Here is a 24,358-nt window from a genome sequence, read left to right as displayed (position 1 = left end):
CTAGAGTTGGTCAGAAATTCTCTTGCTTGAGAGATTTTTGTTGTTGTTCTCTGTTGACTACATAAGTCTCAAATCTCTTTATCTCACAATATTAGATGAGTTGCTTTTGATATAAATTTTTATTTTTCTGCATCAGCTTAAAGTACATTATTTTGTTTCCCTTTCCTGTTTGAGCTGCTTCCTTGCCATTTCTCACAAAGGGGAAAAAACGTGTCGTTGCTTTCATTGCTGTGCATATTGCTTCTTTGCTGTTGGAGTGTAGGATACAAGGATTGATTTTAGTGCTGAGAATGTAAACGGACTTAACAGGATGCCGGGATTAGTCACCACAGCTTCTTATGACTTAGCTACCCCAGTTGATACTGTTCTCCTCAAACCTGTTGCCCTAAGGAATATATAAAATATTGTTAATGTTTCTAGGTGGTGTTATCAAGGAGAAGAAATTCCTGCCTTGACCAGATGTGTGGAGCATCTACAAATGAATGAATAATGTTATTTACACACAAACCACTGTGTAGAAAAGTGTACACGGAGCTTGACAGCTTGTCTTGGGTGGTGTAATGAGGCCTGAGGGGCCTTGGGGTTCAGTGTCATGCTGTAAAGATGTATATCATAAGGTAGGATAGAAAAGGGGCTCTATGTGTCTGATTGCCACACACCGTTTTGATTGCTGCTTCTTTCTGATTACTTTTTCGTCATTGGAGTTGTTTGTTTTGTTGTGTGGTGAGTGGTGTTGTCGACTGTATTTTGGTTATTGTGTTGCCCCCAGAATCAGAGTCCAGTTCTTATACATGCTGCCTTATAGGAAGCGCAGTTTAATATCTACGAGGAAGCTTTTAGGAGCTGCCAAAGTCAATGTCATTGTGCATTCTGCTTTTAAGAAGCTGTTTGAGCTGTCAACAGTGTACATGATAGTAAGTCTGCGGTACCGTAAGTTATTTAACATTTAAAAGAGGAAAATCCCGATAGAGCTATTTTAAAACCTGAGTGTAATCTATTGCCGTGTTATTTATTACTTAAAACTGTGTGCAAAATGTCTGTTGTGATAGATTTCTTTTAATGGTCAGACATCGTGGTTGGATTGTCTGTATTTAACATGCAAATTTGCCTGCTAGGACCATAATATTCCATTTTTAAATGAATGTAAGAAATGAAAACTACTGCATTTGTGTCTTTTGAAGGCAAAGGTCGTTGAATTTTAAAGGAAGATGATGTGCTTTGAGGGTACCCACAGACTAGTAATACTGTAGGGCTTGAAGGGAAACCTATTCTCTCTGAATTATAAGAGAGCATCACTTAGCTTGCAGTAAGTAGTTCTGTTGTAGCATCAGCTGTGTTGTTTATTTTAAATTGTGATAACTGCCATAATGGCCATTAATGGCTTTATTTCTCATATTGACTTTCATCTGTGCAAAGTCCATAATCCTTCAAACCTAACATGAATGTATATATTATGAAGATTGTTCTCTAGTATGTCATTTTAAAGAAAACTTACATCAGTGGTATGCAGTGTATTTATTCTGTTTGTGAAAGAACCATGTTAAAAGTCTCTGCCTATATAATACTGAGAGATGGTTTTCTCCTATAGGGTATTTATCCACCAGCTCTCTACTGTCTTCTTTGCCTTAAAGGGACACTTTTGGCCATCATTTTTTGGCTCTAATTTAGGACTCTTAAGACATAACCTTTAGAATGTAATGATATTTAAATTTATTTTAAATAAAATAAATTTATTTTGGGGTAGAATTGGGACAGGAAACTGAAATTGTTCCTCTGTTATGAGAACTAGGAGGCAAGGTAACTGACTTTACTGTTTAAGCCAAGGTTCATTTTTATTGTTTAAAGTGACTAGAAAGTTAAGTTTGTGCAGGGGTTGTTTCGGATTACATAAAAGATAGACATGCTAACCTTCAGGTGAGCTTTGTTGACAGTACTCCTTTATTTTTATATAAAGTCTAATATTTGAAAAGTGATCATTGTTATAAAGTAAAATTCTCTCTTCCTATTCTAATATGTGATATTTCAGGCTTCTATTTGAAAACAAGTGTAAGAGATGATATGATAAGAAAATTTAATAGATGCTCTTTTTGCTTGACTGACATACAATCACTGTGTTTCATGATAACTGCTTTTGGAATAATAAGACGTTTTGTGAACTGCTGACCTTGTGTATATCTTAGAGTGCAAATTTAATAAAGTGTGTACACATGCATAAAATTCTGTAAAATTTTTAAGCCTATCCATATCCCAGTATTGCATTCTCTGTGTCTAATTGCAGTCAAGTTTTGAATAAAAGGATATCGGGAACACAAAAGAACTAATAGCTGTTTTGAAGTTTGGGTTGTTTCCCAAAACAAAGAGAAACCTCTCCACATAATCTGTCAAATTTTCAAGAGCATTTTGTAGAATTTGACAATTTAGAAGGTTCTTGCCAATTTAGAAGGTTCTTGCCAAGGCTACACATATTTCTTACTTGTTTTGGATTTATTTTATCTTGTGTTTTTTTTTTTTTTTTTACATATTCATAGGACTCTAGATTGTTTTTGGAGCAAGATGGCGGGGGTGGGTAGACAGGCAAAAAATAAAAGCCTTTCATGCATGACTCAGGTTTTAAACACTCACTTTTCTTTTCAGTATTTAATCAATACATGAACTATTTTATTTCACACTTACAGAAAAGTTGCAAGAATAGCCCAAAGAACTCCCATATATTTTTCACCCAGGTTCCTCAGTTGTTGATATTTAACCACATTAGTTTTACCATCCCTCCCACTCGCTTGTATGTATGTATGTCTGTATGTGTCTTGTATATTTGTATGTGTGTGTCACATTTTTTCTGAACCATCTGAGAATAAGATATAGACATGATACCCCATTACTCTTAAGTGCTTCAGTGTAAATTTCCTAAAGACAAGGACATTTCTACATGACCACATTGCAGCTATCAAAATCAGGAAATTAACCTTGATACAAAACTATCCCACCTAGTGTACAGACCCCATTCATATTTTGCCTGTGGTCCCAATAAGGCTCTTTTAGCAAGAGGGAAAAAAATTTTCTTCTGGCCCAGGATTCTATCCAGGATTATGTGTTACACTTAGTCATTATGTGTCTTTAGTCTCCCTCAATCTGGAAATCCCCCCGTCTTTCCTTGTCTTTTGTGATCCTCATAGTTTTGAGAAGTACTAGCCAGTTATTTTGAAAAATGGCCTTCAATTTAGGTTTGACTGATATTTCCTCGTTACTAAATTCAGGTTATGCATTTTGGGCAGAAATACCACAGAAGTGGTGTTGTGTTCTCAACATCTCATTGCAGGAGGCACACGGTACCACTTCGTCCTATTACTGGTGACCCTTGATCCTTTGGTTAAGGAGGCGTCTGCTGTGTTTCTCCACTGCATAGTTAGAGTTTTCCCTTTGAAATTGGTAACATATTTTGTGTGGAAGTACTTTGAGACTATAAATATCCTGGTTTTTCATCAAACTTTCCCCCAGTAATTTTAGTATCTGTTGCTCTTTCTTGCCTGCTAGTGTTATGATGACTACCCAATGGTGACTCTCTAGTTCCCTTATTCCTTCTACACCTATTAATTGGCATTCAAGTGTAAAGAAGAAGTTTCCCTTCTCCACCATTTATTTGATCATTGTGGACTCGTGGACTCCAATTTTAGTCAGTGGGTCTTTATTCATAACCATGACTTTTTTTTTTTGATATCCATATCTCAGATATGGACAGTGAGAGTCCCTCCGAGCTGGCTGCTATGTCCTTTTGGCAAATCTATCATTTTTTGAGCAGTGTTTTACTTTCTGGCATAAGATGTCCCAGATTCGTACTTTCCTTGCCCCAGCCCTGCGATCAGCTGTTTCTCTAAGGAGCCTTGTTTCCTTTTAATAGAGAATGGTATTTGGTACAATTACCAAAATACAGGCACTAGGTATAATCACTGCTACTTGAGCATTATGGTTCAAAGGCCCTCTCGGGACTTCCCTGGTGGCCTAGTGGTTAGGATTCTGGGCTTTCACTGCCATGGCCTGGGTTCAGTCCCTGTTCGGGGAACAGATCTTGCAAGCTGTGCGGCACGGCCGAAAAAATAATAATATTAATAAATAAAGGCCCTCTCAACACAGAAAATACCTGTAAATGTATATTTATATATACACACATATGTATATCTGATCATCTATTAAAGATCATGAGTTCAAACTGGTATCTCCGATTCCAGTTCAACACTACGGGTTCATTCCAGCATCCGTCCTATCCATATTTGTAACTATTCTCGGATAGTGACAAGCCTGTTTCCCTTTATCCTCAATACAATTGCTCATTTCTCCTGTATGTAACCAATTTCTGACCCTGACACATCAATGCCCCCTCGGCCCCTCCAGCCCTGGCTGCCTCCATAGGAGGAAGGGAAAGGGAATAGTATTCTAAATACTCAAGTTTTAAATATCCCTTTCTCACACGCACCCCAGCCATCCCCAAGCTTCTCTTCCTGCATGTTTACCTGTTCATAGCTCATGGATTTCTTATATTCATCAATTTAAAAGTATTTATTGAGCCCTGTGCTGGGAACTGTAAATGTAGATGCAGTCAGTACCTTCAAGGTGACCAGCCTAGTGGAATAAACAGAAGTACACTGACCATTAGAAGCACCGATTCTAGTGTTTTGGGGAGCACAAAGGGAGAGCACCCAGCGTAGCCCGGGCTGTGCTTCTGGAGTCCTTCCCAGAATAGGTAACACTGAAGCTGAATCGAACAGCAAACCTCAGGTGGAGGGAGAAGTGAGAGGGAAATAGGCTACAGGAAGAAGAGACCAAGGCACCCTCACAGTCATACAAGTAATTTGCTAACATGAGAAATGGGGTTGGAGAGGGAAATAGAGGCACCTCTGGTCTTTCAGGATTTGGGAGTCTTTAGCTTATGTAGGTGGGAGCTATGGGTGTAGACGTAAGAAGGGAGATTTATGGCGAAGAGGGTTAAGGACAAAATCCTGACAAGCATCAACATACAAGAGGCAGGTTGAAGGAGAGCTGGGGTGGCAAGAGGGGTAGGAGAAAACCTTGGAGAAACCAGCTAATGCTGTCAGCAAAGCTAAGGAGGGAGTCGTGTCCAGGGTCACTTAAGATGAGGATGCAAAACTTCCCATTGGATCCGATCATTAGGAAGTCCCCTAGAGACTTTCATGAGTGTACTTTTGGTGAGGTGGAAGGGACAAAAGTCAGATTGCAGTGGCTTGAATAAACAGGGGTTTAGGAAATGGAGACAGACAGTACAGTCTGTGCCCAAATCTTCTAACTTCGTCTTTCTCTTCTTTCCCTATTCGTGCTCAATTACAATACGAAATTGTTCCCATGTTCTCCCCTGTATCCTCAGCGCTGTATCTACAACATAATAGTCACTCAATAAAATTTTGTTGAACAATAACCCCCCTCCCCCCACTCTAACCCACAGAGGGAGCTGAAAGATACTCACTCCAACCTGTAGAGGGAGCTGAAAGAAAGTCACGGGGGAGGGTTAACCTATAGAAGGAGCTGGAAGAAACTCCCAGAGCAGTGCTAACCACACACTCTGACCTCTAGGAGGAGCACCAAGCTTCTTGTGTTCCAGGCATTCCTGAGGAAAACTTGCATGAGGAATCTTCATCAAGGAGTACTCCGTTTAGATAATATTTATTCATATGTACCTAATATGTACCTTCTGTTTGTGGCATGTGATACCAATTTTCCATTTATGAAAGTGATGTGAAGTGTTCTGTTAAAATAAACTTAGCAAATAATATTTTTAAAGATGTATTTTAAAGATAAATATAACAAAGAAAAAGTGAGTTCACTAAGAGAAACATCTTCAGTAAACAGGAGTGAGTAATAGCTAGCTAGATATAGCCAAAATCTTCAAAGTAAAATATAAATCAGAACTTTGATCCAGGATTGGATTGGGTCACAGTGATGTGTGGAATTGTTGGTATGGAGAGGTTAAAAGCTGTTGAGTCTGTGTGAAATGCTCTTTGGGGTGCCTCTTTGGAGCCTCTTTCTGGGATTCTGATTCTGCTAGCTCTTCTCCTATGAAGTGTGGCAACAGAAGTCTGGCATCTCTCCTTTAAGCTTCTGAGGAGAAGACACTCCCCCTCACCTTGTAGATCAAAGGGGAACTTGGTTGGGGCTCAGGGAGAAGAGGCCTAAAAAGCACTTGAGACCTGATTTCCTAGGTCCTGGTTTGCTTGGAACTGGAGGGTTTTCTGGGGACTTTCAGTGCTAACACAAGGAAAATCCTGGGCAAACTGGGACCAATCAGTCACCCTAAATGGTTTCTTGCCTTCCCTAGGTGTGGTTTTCCTTCAGTTTGTTTCCTTAACCATCTCTTCTGACTAAAGTAGTGGTGAGAGCTCCAAAGCTAAGGTCAGAATGTAGCCCTCAGAGAAAGAAGCTTCTAGTCTGGGTCACTGAGGCCTGCCCGCTTTGGGCAAAAGGAAGTTTTAGTCTAATCCTTTCGGTGACTACACTGAAGTCTGAGGTGAAAGACTGAGCTAGGTAAGTGTTTCTTTGTCTGAATCTATTCTTCAGACATTCATCTCCCTCCAGGACCTATGGGGTCAGATTGGGAGGACGGGGGACTGGCTATTGTAGGTAGTGGTCAAGAATTTTAGGATTTAAAATCCTGATGTTGTATATTTCCTCCTCTAAGACAAAACTAACATTTCATAGCAGTGTTTAAAATTATTTTCTTTTTTAAAAGTGTTTTTCTTCATTATTTTTATTCATTTTAAAATTATAAATTGTGAAGGGAAAAATTCATTATAAAGTTTAAACCTTATAGAAGTATGCAAAGTAAATAAATGCCTCCCCCCATAGCCTTTTCATCCATAAATAGTTTGATTTGTATACCTAATTACCTTTTGCTATATATATGTGAACATATTTATAACAGACACACATGCATATTTTAACACTTTATTGAAGTATAACATACATACAAAAAAGTGTACAGCTTGATGAATTATTACAAACTGGATGGTCTGTGGAATGTTCTGTGTGATCTGGATGATGGTTACATGGGTTTATTGTTTGTGATCATTCACAGGGGGCGAATGGCTAGAAGTGGGCATTAGGGGGCGCCTCAAGTGTTCTGGAGTGTTCTGTGTGACCTGGGTGATGGTTACATGGGTTTATTCAGTTTGTAGTAACTTACCGGGTGGGAAAGGCTGGATGCAGGCATTAGGGAATGCTCCCGGATTTCTGGAATACTCTATGTCAGCCTGGGTGGTGATTTATGGGTTCATTTTTAGCAATTGTATAGTATTCCCGTGTATGAACATTCCATAATTTATTTAACTAATCCTTAACTGATGGTCATTTAGGTTCCTTATACTTTATTAGTATACACAAGTAATATCTTTGTAAGTATTTCTGCAAGAGAGAATCGTAGAAGTGATAAATAGTTGAGTCAAAGCATATGTGCATTTTATTTTATTATGCTCCTTTTGAAAAGGTAATACAAGTTCAGCATAAAAATTCAAAGAATAAAAAGGGCATATAGGGAAAAGTCAGTCTTCCTTCTACCCTGGATTCCCAGTCCCATAAGGTCCTTCCTCAGAAGCAACCGGTGTTATCAGCTTCTGGTGGATTCTTCTGGAGATAGTCTATGTATTGCATATGTATTTGCACATTTTATCAGCATTTCTTTTTTTTTTAAACAGCTTTATTGGAGTATAATTGCTTTACAATGGTGTGTTAGTTTCTGCTTTATAACAAAGTGAATCAGCTATACGTATACCTATGTCCCCATATCTCCTCCCTCTTGTGTCTCCCTCCCACCCTCCCTATCCCACCCCTCTAGGTGGTCACAAAGCACCGAGCTGATCTCCCTGTGCTATGTGGCTGCTTCCCGCTAGCTATCTATTTTACATTTGGTAGTGTATATATGTCCATGCCACTCTCTCACTTCATCCCAGCTTACCCTTCCCCCTCCCCGCGTCCTCAAGTCCATTCTCTACGTCTGTGTCTTTATTCCTGTCCTGCCCCTAGGTTCTTCAGAACCATTTTTTTTTTTAGATTCCATATATATATGTGTTAGCATACGGTATTTCTGTTTCTCTTTCTGACTTACTTCACTCTGTATGACAGACTCTAGGTCCATCCACCTCACTACAAATAACTTAATTTCGTTTCTTTTTATGGCTGAGTAATATTCCGTTGTATCTTCTTTATCCATTCATCTGTCGATGGACACTTAGATTGCTTCCATGTCCTGGCTATTGTAAATAGAGCTGCAATGAACATTGTGGTACATGACTCTTCTTGAATTATGGTTTTCTCAGGGTATATGCCCAGTAGTGGGATTGCTGGGTCGTATGGTCATTCTATTTTTAGCTTTTTAAGGAACCTCCATACTGTTCTCCATAGTGGCTGTATCAATTTACATTCCCACCAATAGTGCAAGAGGGTTCCCTTTCCTTCACACCCTCTCCAGCATTTATTATTTCTAGATTTTTTGATGATGGCCATTCTGACCGACGTGAGGTGATACCTCATTGTAGTTTTGATTTGCATTTCTCTAGTGATTAGTGATGTTGAGCATCCTTTCATGTATTTGTTGGCCATCTGTATATCTTCTTTGGAGAAATGTCTATTTAGGTCTTCTGCCCATTTTTGGATTGGGTTGTTTGTTTTTTTGATATTGAGCTGCATGAGTTGCTTGTATGTTTTGGAGATTAATCCTTTGTCAGTTGCTTCATTTGCAAATATTTTCTCCCATTCTGAGGGTTGGCCTTTCGTCTTGTTTATGGTTTCCTTTGCTGTGCAAAAGCTTTTAAGTTTCATTAGGTCCCATTTGTTTATTTGTGTTTTTATTTCCATTTCTCTAGCAGGTGGGTCAGAAAGGATCTTGCTGTGATTTATGTCATAGAGTGTTCTGCCTATGTTTTCCTCGAAGAGTTTTATAGTGTCTGACCTTACGTTATAGGCATTTCTTAAAGCCACACCTCCACCCCACCAAGATTGTACCAATTTATACTCTCATCAGTAGGGTATGAGAGTTCCCATTACCACTAGAGATGATTCAGGGGTTCTGGAAAGACATGAGTAAAAGAAACAGATTTCATTCATTCACTCATTCATTCATTGGAAATACATTCATGTGTTTAAAATTCTACAGGTACCAAAGGGCAGAAAATGAAATGTCTCCCTCCTGTCTTCATCCCCAGCCTCCATAGCTCCTCTTCCCCACAGCAATTGTGGTTTTATTTTCCTGTGTATCCTTACAGAGAAAGTTTGCATATATGTAAACAAATTCATCAATATATTCTTTTTTCTAAAATTTCACACAAATGGTAGCATATTTATATAAGCTATTACTGTGTAATCTCCCTCTCCTTCCCCCTGAAACCTTAGTGACTTAAAACTAAATAGTTCGTTTTTTCTCATGAGTCTATGGGTGAGTGGGTGGTTCTGTTGTTCAGAGCCGGGCTCGGCTGATCTAAAAGAGATTATTGGGACAATTTGGGAAATCTGAATATGGACTGCGAATTAAATAATATTATTTTTTTCAATTGAGGATTCAAAATTCAGGCTCAAAGGTCATGCAAATTCATTTAGTTGTCATGTTTCTTTAGTTTTCTTTAATGTAGAACAGTCCCCCCACTGTCTTTCATCTTTCATGAAATACTCATTTTGAAGAGTCTGGGCCAGTTGTCTTGTACGAGGTCCTGTTGTTCGGATTTGTCGGATTGTTTCCTCATGATTAGATTCAATTAAACATTAGATTAGTTAAATCTTTCTGGCAGGAATACCACATAGGTGATTCCCATTGCATCACATCAGGAGGTACATGATGTCAGTTGTTCCACTGGTGATGCCAAGTTCAGTCACTCAGTCAAGGTAGTGTTCTCCAGATTTCTCCACTGTAAAGGTACTTTTCCCCCTTTGTAGTTAATATCAAATTAGTATTTAAAAAGTATTAGATGTGACCATGTAAATGTCCTGTTCCCCAACAACTTTCACCCAATAGTTTTAGCATCCATTAGTGATGCCTCCCTGGGTCAGTTTCTGTAAAGAAAGCTGCCCCCCTTTTTGCATACCAACGTGTTATAACCTGTTACCTTTATTATATTATACTGGTGTGTGAACAGACAGATCATTGGAGCAAGGCGGAAAGTCCAGACATAGACCCAAGTGTAAAATTTAACATATAGTAAAGGTGGTATACCCAGATCACTGGGGCAAAAAATGGACTTTTTAATAAATGCTGTTGGGATAATGGATTGCTGTAAAAATAGATAATTTGGTTCCATACCTCACACTGTACACTGGAATAAACTCCAAATGGATCTAAATGTTAAAAAATGAAACCATGTAGGTAATATAAGAAAACATGGATGAAATCCTTTATAACCTGGGTATAGGGAAAGCCTTTCTAAGTATGACTCCAAATCCAGATACAATGAAAAAGATGGATAATTTCAACTACATAAAAGTAAAAGCTACATAAAAATAGAAACCTGTTGCGTGGCAAAAAAAAACCAACAAAAACAAACAAACAGACAAAAACACCACATAAGCACAGTCAAAAGAAACACAACAAAACTGGGAGAAATACTTATCTAAATGGCTAATATCCGAAATACATATATAAAGAACTCAAATTCCAGAGCAGGGGGAAGGCTAAAACTCACAAGAGGAAAATGGGCAAAAATATGAAAACACAGTTCACAGAAGAAATGAGCCTTAAATATATGAAAAGCTACTCAACTTCACACACAGTATGAGAGATGCAAATATGTTTTTTCAAAACATGCAGTCAACTTGACTATCTGGGTCACTTGGGGAGGAGGGCGAATGGTTGAATGAATGAATGAATGATGAACTACCGGGTCCTTATACTTACCAATGGGGCCTGCCACTTAACAGTCGAACGAATGAATGAATGAATGAAGTGGAGGCAACCCCTATGTTTTCTTTAGTTCCCTCTCCCCCCTTCTGCTTCAGTTCTTGCCCAGTTTCCATATCAAAATCCCTCTCCTAATTTTTCTCCCTAACTTCCATCTTGTGTCCATTTGTTCACTCAAGTAAAACTTCAAGTATGGCCAATAAGCATAAATTTTAAAAAGTTGCAAGTTTTAAAGGGAACTTAAATGTTAATATCTAAAGTGCTTGAAAAGGTCCGCCTTTCTTATCTTTCTATAATTATTCTCTCATGTACCAAAACAGGAAAACTGAAAAATAATTTATTGTTGAAATCATTCCAGCATTTGTTTGATCTTATTACTAAAACTACTTCTTACAATTTCGTTGCAAACCTTCAGTATTTTAGCTTTACTTTTGTGAATTAACTTGGAACTCTAACCACCGTGGCTTTGTTTCCTCAAGAAAATGCTTTGCAGGCACCAAAAAATAAATATACCAATAAACGTTTGAAATGTAACACACTTCTAAGCTGAGGGCCTGCAGGTTTATGAGTGCCTATCGATTGAATTTGTTAATAAGCCCTTAAGCAGTTGTCTTTTTTCTCCCTACCACTAGAAACCCCGGGTGTATTTTTCTATTACACTTAATTTTTAACATGTAGAATAAGGCTTTCTCCAAATGTTGATTTTTTACCTCAGAAATTTAATGAGTCACTTGATTTCACAAGCCCAGAAAAACAGGCTTTCCCCCAGACAGTCATTGTAAAAGGAGCCTCTTGGTAATAGATCGTGTTTTCTCTAATACAGTAATTATAGATTGATCCAATAAACGTTACTTTGAAATTTCGCTCAGTTGAAAGGCACTATAGAAAAATCACGTATGTTAGACTCTACAAATCTGCTTTCTCCTTATCTTTGTGTGTCTTTAGGAGTTTTGATAGCCGATATAAATAAGCATGCTGCTTAGTAGCAGTTTACCACAGAAAAACATTTTGCAGGATTTTTTTTAAAGGCTTTGATGAATGTGAATACAAATTGACCTGGGACAACTAGGGGTTTGAGGTTAAAATTGAGGTAGCGGTCGCACTAGAGAGGCTATTAAAAGATACAGTAGTATCCAGAGGTGTGTGGAAAATGAATTATCAACAAAGTTGTACTGGAGATATTTCATATCTGTCATTTATTCCTTTGGTTAGAGAATTTTTTTGGTAACAGAATATTTTTTGATGATTGTGTGACAATTGTTATTTTTCTTCATTCACTGACATACGGGAAGAAGAAAATTTAGAATAATATTAATTTCTGCAATAGGAACCATATTTTAGGAGAAGAATAAACATGAACATTAAAAATCCCACAGACATTGTCATGTTAGTACAAACACTAACATGCATCAATTTTGGAAGAATGTGTGTAAACTATATTCCAATGATTTTTTGTTTGGATGTTTGTTGCTTTGTTTTTTATAGTGTGTCCTCCTGATTCAACTCGTTTGGCATGTTTTTCCTTAGTACACTATTTTTCAATTGCCATAATGTATCCTTTGTGTTTTTCTTTACCTCATTAACTTTACTTATCCTTTGAAAATCTTCCTCTTCACTCATATATATATAACATATTTAGTGCTTATTAGCTAGGACATATGAAAATCCTTTTCTAAATGAGACCATCGCTTTTTGTACCTTACTTTCCCTAGATTTTCTTTCAAACGCATATTTTTAAAAAAATTTATTGTCTTGACTATTTATCTGTATCTTTAAAAAAAAAACCTCATCTTACAGGTTCCTTTATATATTTATCTTACATGTAATTGTAACCTTTGCCTGTTGAGGATATTATGCATGATTTTATTTTTAATAACTCATTAAAATGCTGATATTGACAATTAAAAAAATAAAATCGAGGTAGCAGTCTTTCAATAACTTATTGTAAAAGGACTATACACTCATTGGAGAATATCTGAAAAGTAATGGAAAATTGAAGACAAAGTTTAAAGTGAAAATTAAAATCACCGTAATTACACCAGGTGGAAATAACTATATGTTTGTGGGGTTTTTTCTAGATAATTGAGTTCATACTCTATATACAATATTTTAGTCTATGAAAGCACTTAAAGTTTGAGAGTATTTTTTAAAGACATAGTCATCCAGGGTATTTAGGTTTTATGGGTTCGCACACTACTGTGGTGAATGGTTTGAGAATCTGCGTCTAGAAAGCAGTTCATAGAAGTCCTGTTTTGATTACCTGCAGATGTCAGTGTGGATCTGAGTGTGGTTCAACAGTTTGTTCCAGGATGTGGGGAGACAGTTTAAGTCCAGTTGTGAACCAGTTGCTTATTGAACAAACACTAGTTTAGTTTGGATGAGAAACGTGAGCTGCAAGGGCCTTAACTCGATGAAATTTCTTTTGACACAATCTTAATAAGCATGGTATATTCTCTAGTTACAGATGTTCACAGAAGATTACAGCCTCTTGTTCTTGCTTCTGATTGCTTGACCAGACTTTCTGAAATTTGTCATAGTGCTAGAGAAGCAGAGTTGATGTTCTTGGGCTTATTCAATTTGACTTCAACCCAGATGGCAAGTCTGGGGGTTATATTACAAGCTGTGTTGGTTTACTTTCTACTGTTATCTCATATTTAAACACAAAGTTTAAAACCCATAATTCCTTCTCTCAAAGAGCATAGTCTTTGCCATTCCTTCCAACTCTTCCTTTCTTTTCTACATGATTCCACTCTCATCCAACTTCATAACATACAAAGTCAGAGTGTTTATTAGGCTAGGAAATTGTCAGAGAGACTAGCAGGGGCTCATCATGGCAAAACCCTGTTCTCTCCCGAGCCACAACAAATCACCATCTGTTTCATAAGCTAGCAAGCTTCCTTTCAGCTATAATTTGCTATATATATTGGTACGTAAATTGTTGGTAGCTTCTGTTTACCTAGCAACAGAATCTGTTTGGCAGAAGGCTGTGGGAAAGGAGGCTTTTCTTTCTTTTTTTTTTTTTAAGGCAGTTTCTTCATCTACAAATTTTCTTCAAGTGCAAGAGAGGCAGATGTACTAGCCCAAACAGTCTGCCTTTTATAACATTTTAACCCAAATTGCCTAGTAAATGCTGACTTTGGAGATTATTTTTGCTACTTTGATTACCTCGGATATAACTGAATGTTCTCTTAAAAATTTTGTTTTCTTTTATAAGCAAACTTTGTACAAATCACTTTGAAAAACTGCCTTGACCTTGTAGCTGTCAAAGATCACTGAGTTTGGGGACTGCCCACATCTGTCCAGTGTAAATTTCTCCTGTTTCCCAGTGTTTTGGATTCACTTGTGGGTTTTGGATAGTGAATTTACATTTCAAGAGCACTGGTCAGGAGACAGAGAAAGAGAATCATTGTATGGCACCACTTATATGTGGAATCTAAAAAAAAAAAAGTCAAACTCATAGAAACAGAGAATGGTGGTTGTGAGGAGCTGGGGATGGAGGAAATGGGGAGATGTTGGTCAAAGGGGACAAACTTCCAGTTAAAAGATGAATAAGTTCTGAGGATCTAACGTACCGCATGGTGACTATAGTTAATGATACTGTGTTGTGGACTTAAAATTTGCCAAGAGAGTAGATGGTAAGCATTCTCACAAAAAAAAAGGACTTATGTGAGGTGGTGGATGTGTTTATTGTTCCTTAACTTGATTGTGGTAATCATTTCCCTGTGTATACATATATCAAATCATCATGTTGTACACTTTAAATATATTACAATTTTATTTGTCAACTATATCTCAATAAAGCTGGGGGGAAAAGAGCATTGGTCAGGACCTGGTGGTCTTTAAATTAAGTGTAACCAAATCAAGCACTATGCAATGTGTTGTCTGCATTACTTTAATTTTCCTTTGGCTGAATAAGCTGTATATTTCTACCTATTCACTTTCTTAGCTTTCTAATCAGCAGAGCAATGTGTCTGCTGAAAGAAAAAAAAAAAGCCAAAGGGAAAAAAAACGTTCTGATGTTCTCTTCATGTTAGTCATAGACATCAGATGCTGTTAAAGGCTAGAGTGTATTTTATGCATTCATTTTGAGAAGGGAAGGAGGTGTTGTCCTGTCAACTTCCCTCACAAAACACCAGGCTGTAATTTGCTGTGGGCTTACTGCAGGCTAGTGCCTTGGTGCAAGTGACTGGTTTTCCATTTTGATCTACAACTGTTGTGGAGCTTGCTATGAAAAGGCAAGGCGGAAGTTACTAACCACTCCTCCCTCCAAAAGAAAAAAAGAAAAGAAAGAGGAAGGAGTCAAAAGGAAAAAGAACTTCTATATTATCCTGAGGTTTTGACACTGGTTGTAAGAAAAGACTATGGCAGAATTATTATATAGATAAAGTTCTTCTGGCCAGAGCATTCCCATGTCTTCCTTTTGTAGTCTTTGTTTCTGCCCCCTTCCATCCCTGACTCTTCACTTGCCCACAGGGTTTCAAGGGACAGAGAAATTAATTGGGATGGGAGATAGCTTCCCCTGCCTTCATTGATAATACCAACACTTATTCTTGGTGCTCTCCGGTAATGCCAGGCAGGTAGGTGAGGAATTAGCATCTCGAGCCATGAGATTGAGACCCGTTTTCATAGAGCAGATAGTGAAAGGCAAATAAGGGAAGATGAGTTCATCAGAGAAGGGCTGGCAGAAGAAAAGCAGAAGACTGGGCTTTCAGGACAGAGGGGAACGAATGATCAAGGAGGGAAGCTCATTGTCTCATCTACGCAACATTTCTTCAGCAATGGGATGTGCCAGGGACAAGAGGTGTGAGAAACAGGTTAGAGAGGAGAAATTTTAGAAGGTGATGACTAGGAAAAAATGGTGGAGGATGCCCCAAATGTCTTTGGTGGCTTCTTAGCAGGTACAGAAGTCAGATTGCAGAGGACCAAGAAAGGAATGCAGGCATGAAGGCAAGTATTTATTCTAAAAGTTTGGCAGCATTTAGATACTGGTAGCAACAAGGGTATGAGGGTCACTTGTAGGGTAGTTGTTACTGTTGTTGATGATGAGATTGAAGAGCCCATGGGATAGGTGAGAAATCAGAGGACCCTACCGAGCACTGCTATCCAGTAGAATTTTCCACAACGATGGAAATGTTCTGTATCTGCACTGTCCCTTCAGGTAATCCCGTGCGGCTATTGAGCACTTGAAATGCGGCTAGTGTGATCGTGGAACTGAATGTTTAATTTTATTTGATTTTAATTCATTTACGTTTAAATAGCCGTATGTGGCTAGTGGCTACCATACAGGACAGTGCAAGTCTGGAGGGAGAGGATAAATGTGGGAGTAGAAAAGTGTGAAGGGGTGAATTCTACAGCAAAGAGGGAGGGGATAACTTAGATAGTACTCAGAAAAAAAAATCATCTGACATGAGAGATATTCTCACATCTCCATAGCTTCAATTTTTTCAGCAAACTTTGTCAAGCTCATCTACTAAGAATGGGGGTGTTGGAATAAAGAGGACTCGGGAACCTGAAGATAAAGACTGGAATATTCACGGTATAAGGTATATAAGGAACAATCGGGCAGTGGTGGGAGCCAAGCTGTAGTTGACAGTATGAATTAGTGGTGGGCCAAGTCTAAGGGGCTCAATATGGTGAAATTTGTACTGGGCCAAGTGTGTGCAATTCCATATAAGGTTCATTTCGGAATAAGAAACTAGCTAAAAGGATCTGGAAAAGATTATTATGCGGTTTAAGTTTAGGAAGTTATGTTTAAGTGAATCTCAGCAGCTCTATTACTCTACCTTAAACGTTTCCTGGTAAATTTCATTGTTTTTTTTTTTTTTTCCTGGTGAGTTTTAAGCGTTGATAGTATAAAATATATTTGAAAGAATTTCACTAGACAGGTTGGGCTCCTTCTGCCTGGGTGGTATTTGGTTAGGGTGATCTGCCAGATTCCATTGCTTGTTCTCCTCGTGAAAGAGTTTGGAGGTAGCTCACCCATCGCTGGTGCAGGGGTGAAGGCGGAGGGAGGCTTCTTTATAGCTATAAAAATTATAGCACTGTGCAAATCCATGGCTATTTAACTAACACCCTTTCCAGGTGTCCTTGGGGGGAAGGAGCAGGAGATGCTTACTGCAACATATATCCTATTTTGGAAGCTAGAGTTCTTCTGTATGTTAACAGCATCAAAAGAATTATGAACCAAAAAGTTTTTTTTAAGTCCAGGCATAGACCAATATAGACAGCAGTTGAAAACCTTGATTTTTAAATGGAAATCACCAAGCATAAATTTTTAACTTCAGAAAAAAGCGTGCACTTTGGCTAACTGGTCAATCCTGTGGCTATTTCCATATAAGTCTTTGATTCTTCTTTTCATTGCACCTTAACCCTCTTGGGAAAGGCTAGTTTATGTCAAAAGCCCATGATGAATAACCCTGATCGGAACTTCTTCCTCTAACCCTAAGATTTAAAATGAGCACAGTGTGTCTCATTTAATACATTCCAATGGCCAGAAAGGGGCAACATGACTTCTCCATTCTATAGAATTCCAGTCAAGACTTTAAAGAGAAATAAAATACATATTGAGTCCTCAACTTGCCAATATCAGACCTAGGTCATTGACTTGCCAGTTGTTTTATCCTTCGAGAAAGGGGATCTGCTATAAGATATCAGGACATTCCCCCATATAACCCCTGATACCAGAGTATTTCAACCTGCCCAAGTAGCCCCGGTAGCTCCAAGCAAATGAAGTTTCCAAAGATGAGGACAAAGTCATGGAAAGTAGAACCTGGCATGCCTCTAAGGTATAAGGAGTAACTCAGAAATTTTAGAATTTCAATTCATTCATTCAGGCATTTGTTAAGTATCTTCCGAGAACCCCTAACATTGGTGGTGAGGTGGAGAGAGGATGGAGATTCAAGGCAGTATGAGGTCTGGCCCGAAAGGATCTTGTACTCTAATTGACGTGTCAGATCTGAAGCTTCTAAAGCAATTTGAGAACAGTTAGGTGCTAAATTACTTAGTAAGGGCCAGAAGGGTGACTAGAACCTGTCCTCTTAAATATAAAAGAGATATGTGATAGCATGGAAAGAACCCCGGACTAGCGTGTTTAAGGCCAGTTTTGTCATGATTGACTGCATCATCTGGGCCTGAAACTAACTCCTTAGTTGGTCTTCCTATAAAATGAAGATGCTGCTGGGTAATTCCTGAAGTCCTTTCCCGCTCGTAGGATTCTAGGATTTTGTGGCAGTAGATGCAAAAGTGCTTTCAAAACTGCAAAGAGAGGTATAAAATGTGACATTTGTGTCATTCTCATCATTGTAAATGCTCCTTGTGGGCTCCCGGTGGCCGATGCTCTCCCTCCCGCTGCTGCTGGGCCCACTGCACAGCACACTTCCTGACTTCCAGGCCAGGGTTCTCTTTATGACCCCTTAACGTCTCTTAAAAATTAATAAGCTGACTGACCAGCAGAGAATTTCCCAAGGAGGTCCCTACTATTTCCCCACTCCCACAGACATTTATTTTCTCTTCCCTGGCAGAGTGCAAACTTCACTACAGGCCACTGAACTAAGTAATGTCTTCTTTTAAAATCATTAAGCTGAGTGACCGGGCAACTCGAAATATAGGAGGGCGTTTCCCGGGGAGGTCAGGTCACCACCATCTCCACATCCTTAAGCATTTATCTTCCTTTGCCCATCAGAATGCACGCTGCCATAGAAACCACTGGGCAGACGCTCTCCGGGCCTCCGGATAGGCCAAATTTAGCCACAGGAAGCAAGCAACTGAGCAGGGCACTCTTGGTGCAGGTTGGCAATGGGTTAATGAGAGGTTTCATTTAACTCTAGGTGGTCAGTGGTGTTCCACCCCACCTCTCCCAGAGTATGTCATTGTCCTGAATGAAAAGACCCAAGGGCAACGCTTAGAAATGAGTTTAAGCTGTTATACATCAACTAAGGACAAAGTCCCCTGTGCTTCTGTCCTTACAGCCTTGCTCTATACCATTCCTTTTGACCTAGCATATACTACCCTGGATTGTTTATAATTTTTCCAAGGCATATGGCATGTATCCCTTACTAAAATCCTTGTAGCCCGTTTAAGGTTAAGCACGATGTTCTGTACATAATATTCACTTGATTTGAAAAACAAATTCCTAGTAATGTAGAAAATACAATCTTTCTCAGTACTTACAGTCCAAAAGAAATTATACTGATACTAATCCAAGAAACTTGGAAGTCTGTTTGCTTCCACCCTTTCACCTCAAATAATGCAGATTGGTTTAACAGCCCACCACGTCTCATTAATGTGAATGTCTGGTTACCTCTGGCAGTCGGTGCTGGGATCTGGGAGTGGAGTTTGGGCATTAGTTAGCTTTGCCAATGACTGTGATATATCATCTATAATATATGATACGTGATATAGCAAGCAGAGCCAAACAAGTCACTCCGAGAGTGAGTTATTGGCTTTCTGGACAGAAAAGGTATTGGGTCAAGTCCAAAAACAGCACTGAATTTTCCTACTCTGTGAGCAGCAAGAAAAATGAGGGCCAAGGTGACCACAATCCTATCTAGCCTCTACATCTGCATTTACCGAGATGTTTTTAAAGTCCTTGATGTTAACTCCAGAGAAGCAGTAAAAACGGACCCAAACCGGAGAGATGTAAAGGGTGCCTTCCTGTCTCTTGGGACAATTAGGCAGCCAGCCAGCCTGGCCAGCTGAGGGAGAACAAGGCAACATGCCCAGGGAGACCAAGCAGAGGTCAGGCAAAGAACCGAGACCGTTCTGCAAGAGGGGTGGGAGTTTTGAAAAATTAAAAACAGGTCAAGGAGGAAGCCAGTGGTGGGAACTGGACCCTGAGGCACAGGCCCATGGTTGTCCACCGTCCAGAACTGGATGTCACCCTGAGCTCTGCAAGTTCAGCCTCGCCTGTGTCAGTGTCTGGAGTCCTCGATCTCAGCTTGAATGAATCTTGGTTTCTCAGGTTGATTCATTTTAAATTCAAGACAAACTGTAGAGGACTGAGGAGGGGAACAGATTTTCGGGCCTCCTTACCTCCCTCCAAAGCTGCAGCTAGCATTTTTTCACCCAGCACCTTCAAACAAAGGGAGAGCCATATTAGCTTCCTTCTGGGAAAGGAAGGAACCAGGCTTGCTGGGGTTTGGGTCGTGTTTGCTAGTGAGGCATTAATCAGGGTCTTGACATAGCTGGAAAGGGCTGGTTTCCTCTTCACATATAGAATCATAAAGGGGGCACAACATTCAAACAAAAGGCCAAGGAAACCTCTCCCAAAGATCCTATCAACTGCAGTTATGGACCAAGGAGTTTGGCCAGAAGGGAAAGCCCATTTTAGAAAAGGACCCTGTTTTTCCAGGCAGTGACATTCCTGTTACTCCGGGTATGACTATAGTTCCAAAGAGGTCACTGGGCTAGACCTTAACTTCAGCTGGCTTTCAGGGAGCGGCCAATTGCTCGGGGGGTAAGGTTATTTTTCATTATCTCTAGCATTAAGGAGCGCGGATATCCTACGGTTGAGGAGGTGGCCATTGCTGTTTGATATCCTACCATCACATTGTTTAGCACAAGTGTAGTTTTGAGGATTGCTTCCAGCTTCAGTGGGTGGAGACTAATCAGTCTAAAGCAATCTTGGTAATGCTATTGCCCCTGGATAGTTCAGATATACCTGGCTACAAGGATTCGTTTGGAAATGGGCGCGTGACCCAGTTCACAGTAATGAGAGATGAAGGAAAGTTTGCTGTGAGGAAGGTTTCCTCATTGTTAAGAAAGAGGTCTCTTTCCCTCTGATATGTTGTCGTATACGAATGTGAGGTCTGAAACTGCCGCAGACATCTCACTCGTGCTTGAGGATCAAGTCAATTCAGGGAGGAGATCAGGACACAGAGAAGAGCAGGCAAAAGGAACTGGGGTTACAGGATTATGTTAGCCCTGAAGCCACCTGCCTCTGGACTTCCAGTTTTGTGAGCCAAAAACTGTCTTGTTTGGGGGGGTAGATGGTGACAAAGAGAGGCTGGCTATTCACTGAGACCGGAACTCCCAGATCATCCAGTGGGGACTCTGGGGATCTGACACACACTAACTAGACTCAGAGGAGATTATAATTCAGGAGGTCAGTTTATTCATTAACGATGGAATGTATGCCTTTCCAATGCCTGGAAGACTTATGTCCTCTAATTTTCTTTCCCAGTATCAAGATAGCTGGGAGACCAAGTTGGTAGTAACAGTAGCCACAACAGCAAATAATAATAGTAGTAACAAATAGCCTAATTTGCCTAAAGTTACATAGCTAGTAAATAGATTTAGACTCTATTCTATCTGAGTCCAAAGCCCAAACTCTTAACTACTAATTTATCTAGCCTTTAGTGGCAATCAGGATGTTTTTATGACTAATGAAAACAATAGCAAACTTTTACTGAGCTCCTGCCTTACGGCAGGCCCTGTGCTAAGCACGCCACATGTATTACCTAATTGAATCCTCATCATAATCCAGTGAGGGTAGGTATTATTATTATTATTCCCATTTTAGGAAACTGAGGCTTGGAGAGATGAAGTAAGTCCCCAAGTCCACACGGGTGATAAGTGGTAGGGTCACCCAGCATGACTCTAAAGGAGCCACTATGTTTTAGGCACTCATAACCAAGGGAGGGAGAGAAGGGTAGCACCTGGGTAGTGTCCTCTGTTCTGATCCAAAATATACCTTTCTAAGGGCCCAAAGAACTTAGGTTCACTTTTGTAAACAGTGCTGCACACCAACTGACAACTTCTTACGATCCAGGTCTCCTTGTTCAGCACAGGTAGACCTTGTTTTACTGTGTTTTGCGGATTTTTCTTTTTTTTTTTTTTTTTTTTTTTTTACAAATTGAAGTTTTGAGCAGGTGTATTGGCTCCAGTTTCCACAAGCGTTTGCTCACTTTGTGTCTCTGTGTCACATTTTGGTAATTCTCACAGCATTTCAAACTCTTTCATTGTTATTATATTTGTTATGTGATCAGTGATCTTTGATGTTACCATTGCAAAAAAATTACCAGTCGCTGAAGGCTCAGATGATGGTTAGCATTTTTTAGCAATAAAGTATTTTTAACTAAGGTATGCACATTGCTTTTTTAGACACAAATGTGCTGTTGTACACTTAATAGACAGTATAGTGTAAACACGACTTTTATACACTCTGGGAAACCAAAAACAAAATTTGTGTGACTTGCTTTATTGCGTGCAATATTTGCTTTATTGCGGTGGTCTCAAGGCAAACCAGCAGTATCTCTGAGGTACGCCTATAGTCACACTCGAAAAACTTTTGTCACAAACACATTAGATAACTGATTTTGTATCAGTTAGCCTTTTAAATTGATGCCTTACAGTTGAGATTTTAGAAGCTGTTCTTACAGTCCCTTGTTGATTTTGAGACAATACCCTCATCTTAACAGCACCAATGGTTAGAGTTTTTCTTGTTAATGTCAGTTTCAGAATGTGACGTGAGCTGGCCTTCTTCCTACAGCCCGGGAGTCTACCTTATTTGTATCCCGTAGCCCTCTCCTTACTAACTTCAGCTTTTTTGTGGTGTTGAATTGTCCATTCTTACCTGAACCGTACATCTTGGCACTAAAGTCTGTTTCTTTTGGTTCTTTACTATGTCTTTATTTTCTAACTTAATTGTTTTAATTGTTCTATGTTTAGAAATCTTCTCTCTCCCAACTAAATGGCAAACTTCTTGCAGGCATTGACTGTGTTTTCTGCTTCCTACACATTCCCCACAGCACCAAACAGAATGTTGAGCACGTAGTAAGCATTCAGTGAATGCTGATGGAATTGAATTATGAACTATTGTCTCATGTTCAGTCTTTCCTCAAGGGCTTTTGGTTAGAACATTTGGCTGGAATGCCATACAGACCAAACTGAATTAGGAAAAAAAACATGCAATATGTGTTACAGTCAAGGCTCAGAATTTCACATTACCTAATGTTTTGACTTCTTTTCAAATCAGTTAGTTATTATCTGGTCTCACAAACGTTGCCTTTTTTTTCATATCTCCTAGGAGGGTATTTTCTTATCTTTGCCCCCTAATTTCACATTTTTCCCTCTCAAACAAATCCTTGAGTGAGGTTTTTCTTCTTGCTGAAGAAGTCACTGTTGTGACCAACCCTGAGTGGCCTAATTTGGAACATGTGTCATTTCACTTCTGTCTTCGTTTTTCTTTTTTCTTTTTCTTTCTTTTTCTTTTTTTTTTTTTTACATTAACAGCTATGTGTAGATGACAACAGCTCAAAGGTGACAACAGAAATGAAGGACCCAGCCCTTGCTGTCCTTGTAGCTTGCACTTTAAAAGGGGCAAGACAGAGCATTCACGCAAAACAAAGCACACACATTTGAGGATTCCAATGCAGGAGGAAACTTACAGGCGAGTCATCCATCAATTTTAACCTAATTTGGCCCCTTAAGGAAGTCAGCACCCAAATCACTGCCAAAACTTTGCTTATTCCTACTGAAAACTTCAAAACCCCTCTCAGACTTGCAAGACCACTGTGGTCTTCTTTACTTTGTCCTCCATATGCTCCCGACAATGTGGCCACAGTCCTGTATTCTTGGTGCCTGGGCGGGGCTAACGGGGGACAGTCTGCTCCATCAAGGAGGAAACGGCAGGCCTGTCTGCCACCTTCAGTGATGGGGTCTCCTTGAACTGACAAGTTCAGTAACTGGATTTAGGCAGCAGTGGCCCCCTTTAAGCAAATATGTATGAGAGCTGACGTATATGAAGCTGGAAAAAGGCCCTTCCCCGGCGCCCCATCCCTTGCCCTGCGCCTCTCTGCACCTGTGACTGTTTGCAATCCCCGCCCTGCCAGCTTTGTTCCTCAGTAATCCCTGCTGAGGGAATTTGGGCCTGCTCTCCACAGCCACTTCCATCTGTGCTTGGCTTTAGTCTTGAGTCCACAGTTCTGGCAAGTCCTGACTTCTTCAAAGCCAGTGTGAGGAGAGTGCACGTTCAAAATCATCTGCCTGGGGTTGGAGAGAGTGGAAAATGGAAAACATGCTCATTTTGGAGTCATCTCATTCTTTTGGAAAAAATCTGAAGCCTCTACTGGTTTATTGTTTGTAGGCTGCCAAATGTGTTCTTTTTTTTTTTTTTTTCCTTCCAAGACAGAGGAAACCATCTTTGAATCTCATTCTTAACAACACACAAACAATATGTAATGCTTCTCCCACCCACTGCAAAATTGCCAGATAAGGTGGGGTCAGGGTTTGGCTTCTTCTTCTTCTTGTTGATCACAAAGAGTTCCCAACTGATCCACTCTGAGCAAAAGCAAGGTGTTGATCATTCTATCATTACCCCAAACTTCCAGACAGTTCCTGTCCTGGAGATTTGTTATCCCCTACCCACCCTGCCGCCTACTTCAACAAAAAGAAATAGATGAAAAATGGATGTCGGCTACCTGCTTCTGATATTGTGTCTTCCAAAGTTCCCCTCACCGTACTGCAGTGGAGGGAAAG

The 24,358-nt window shown here is 39.6% G+C and overlaps 1 protein-coding gene across 5 annotated transcripts in view; it reads left to right on the top strand.

Moving 5' to 3' along the window:
* PABIR2 (PABIR family member 2) overlaps window positions 1-24,358 on the top strand; it is a 78,975-nt gene that overhangs the window by 21,739 nt on the left and 32,878 nt on the right. For 4 of the 5 annotated variants that reach the window (XM_068533010.1, XM_068533008.1, XM_068533007.1 and 1 more), the window contains exon 10: window positions 421-2,217. The exons of the other annotated variant lie outside the window; for it this stretch is intronic. In XM_068533010.1, coding sequence (XP_068389111.1) covers window positions 421-490 — 70 coding nt within the window. In that variant the 3' untranslated portion in view covers window positions 491-2,217. Of the gene's footprint in view, window positions 1-420; window positions 2,218-24,358 lie in introns of those variants that run through there. 5 annotated transcript variants of the gene reach the window in all.

The sequence above is a fragment of the Eschrichtius robustus genome, chromosome X, assembly GCF_028021215.1.
Source record: "Eschrichtius robustus isolate mEscRob2 chromosome X, mEscRob2.pri, whole genome shotgun sequence".
NCBI classification, from domain to species: Eukaryota; Metazoa; Chordata; class Mammalia; order Artiodactyla; family Eschrichtiidae; genus Eschrichtius; species Eschrichtius robustus.
This window is presented reverse-complemented; position numbering and strand designations above follow the sequence as displayed.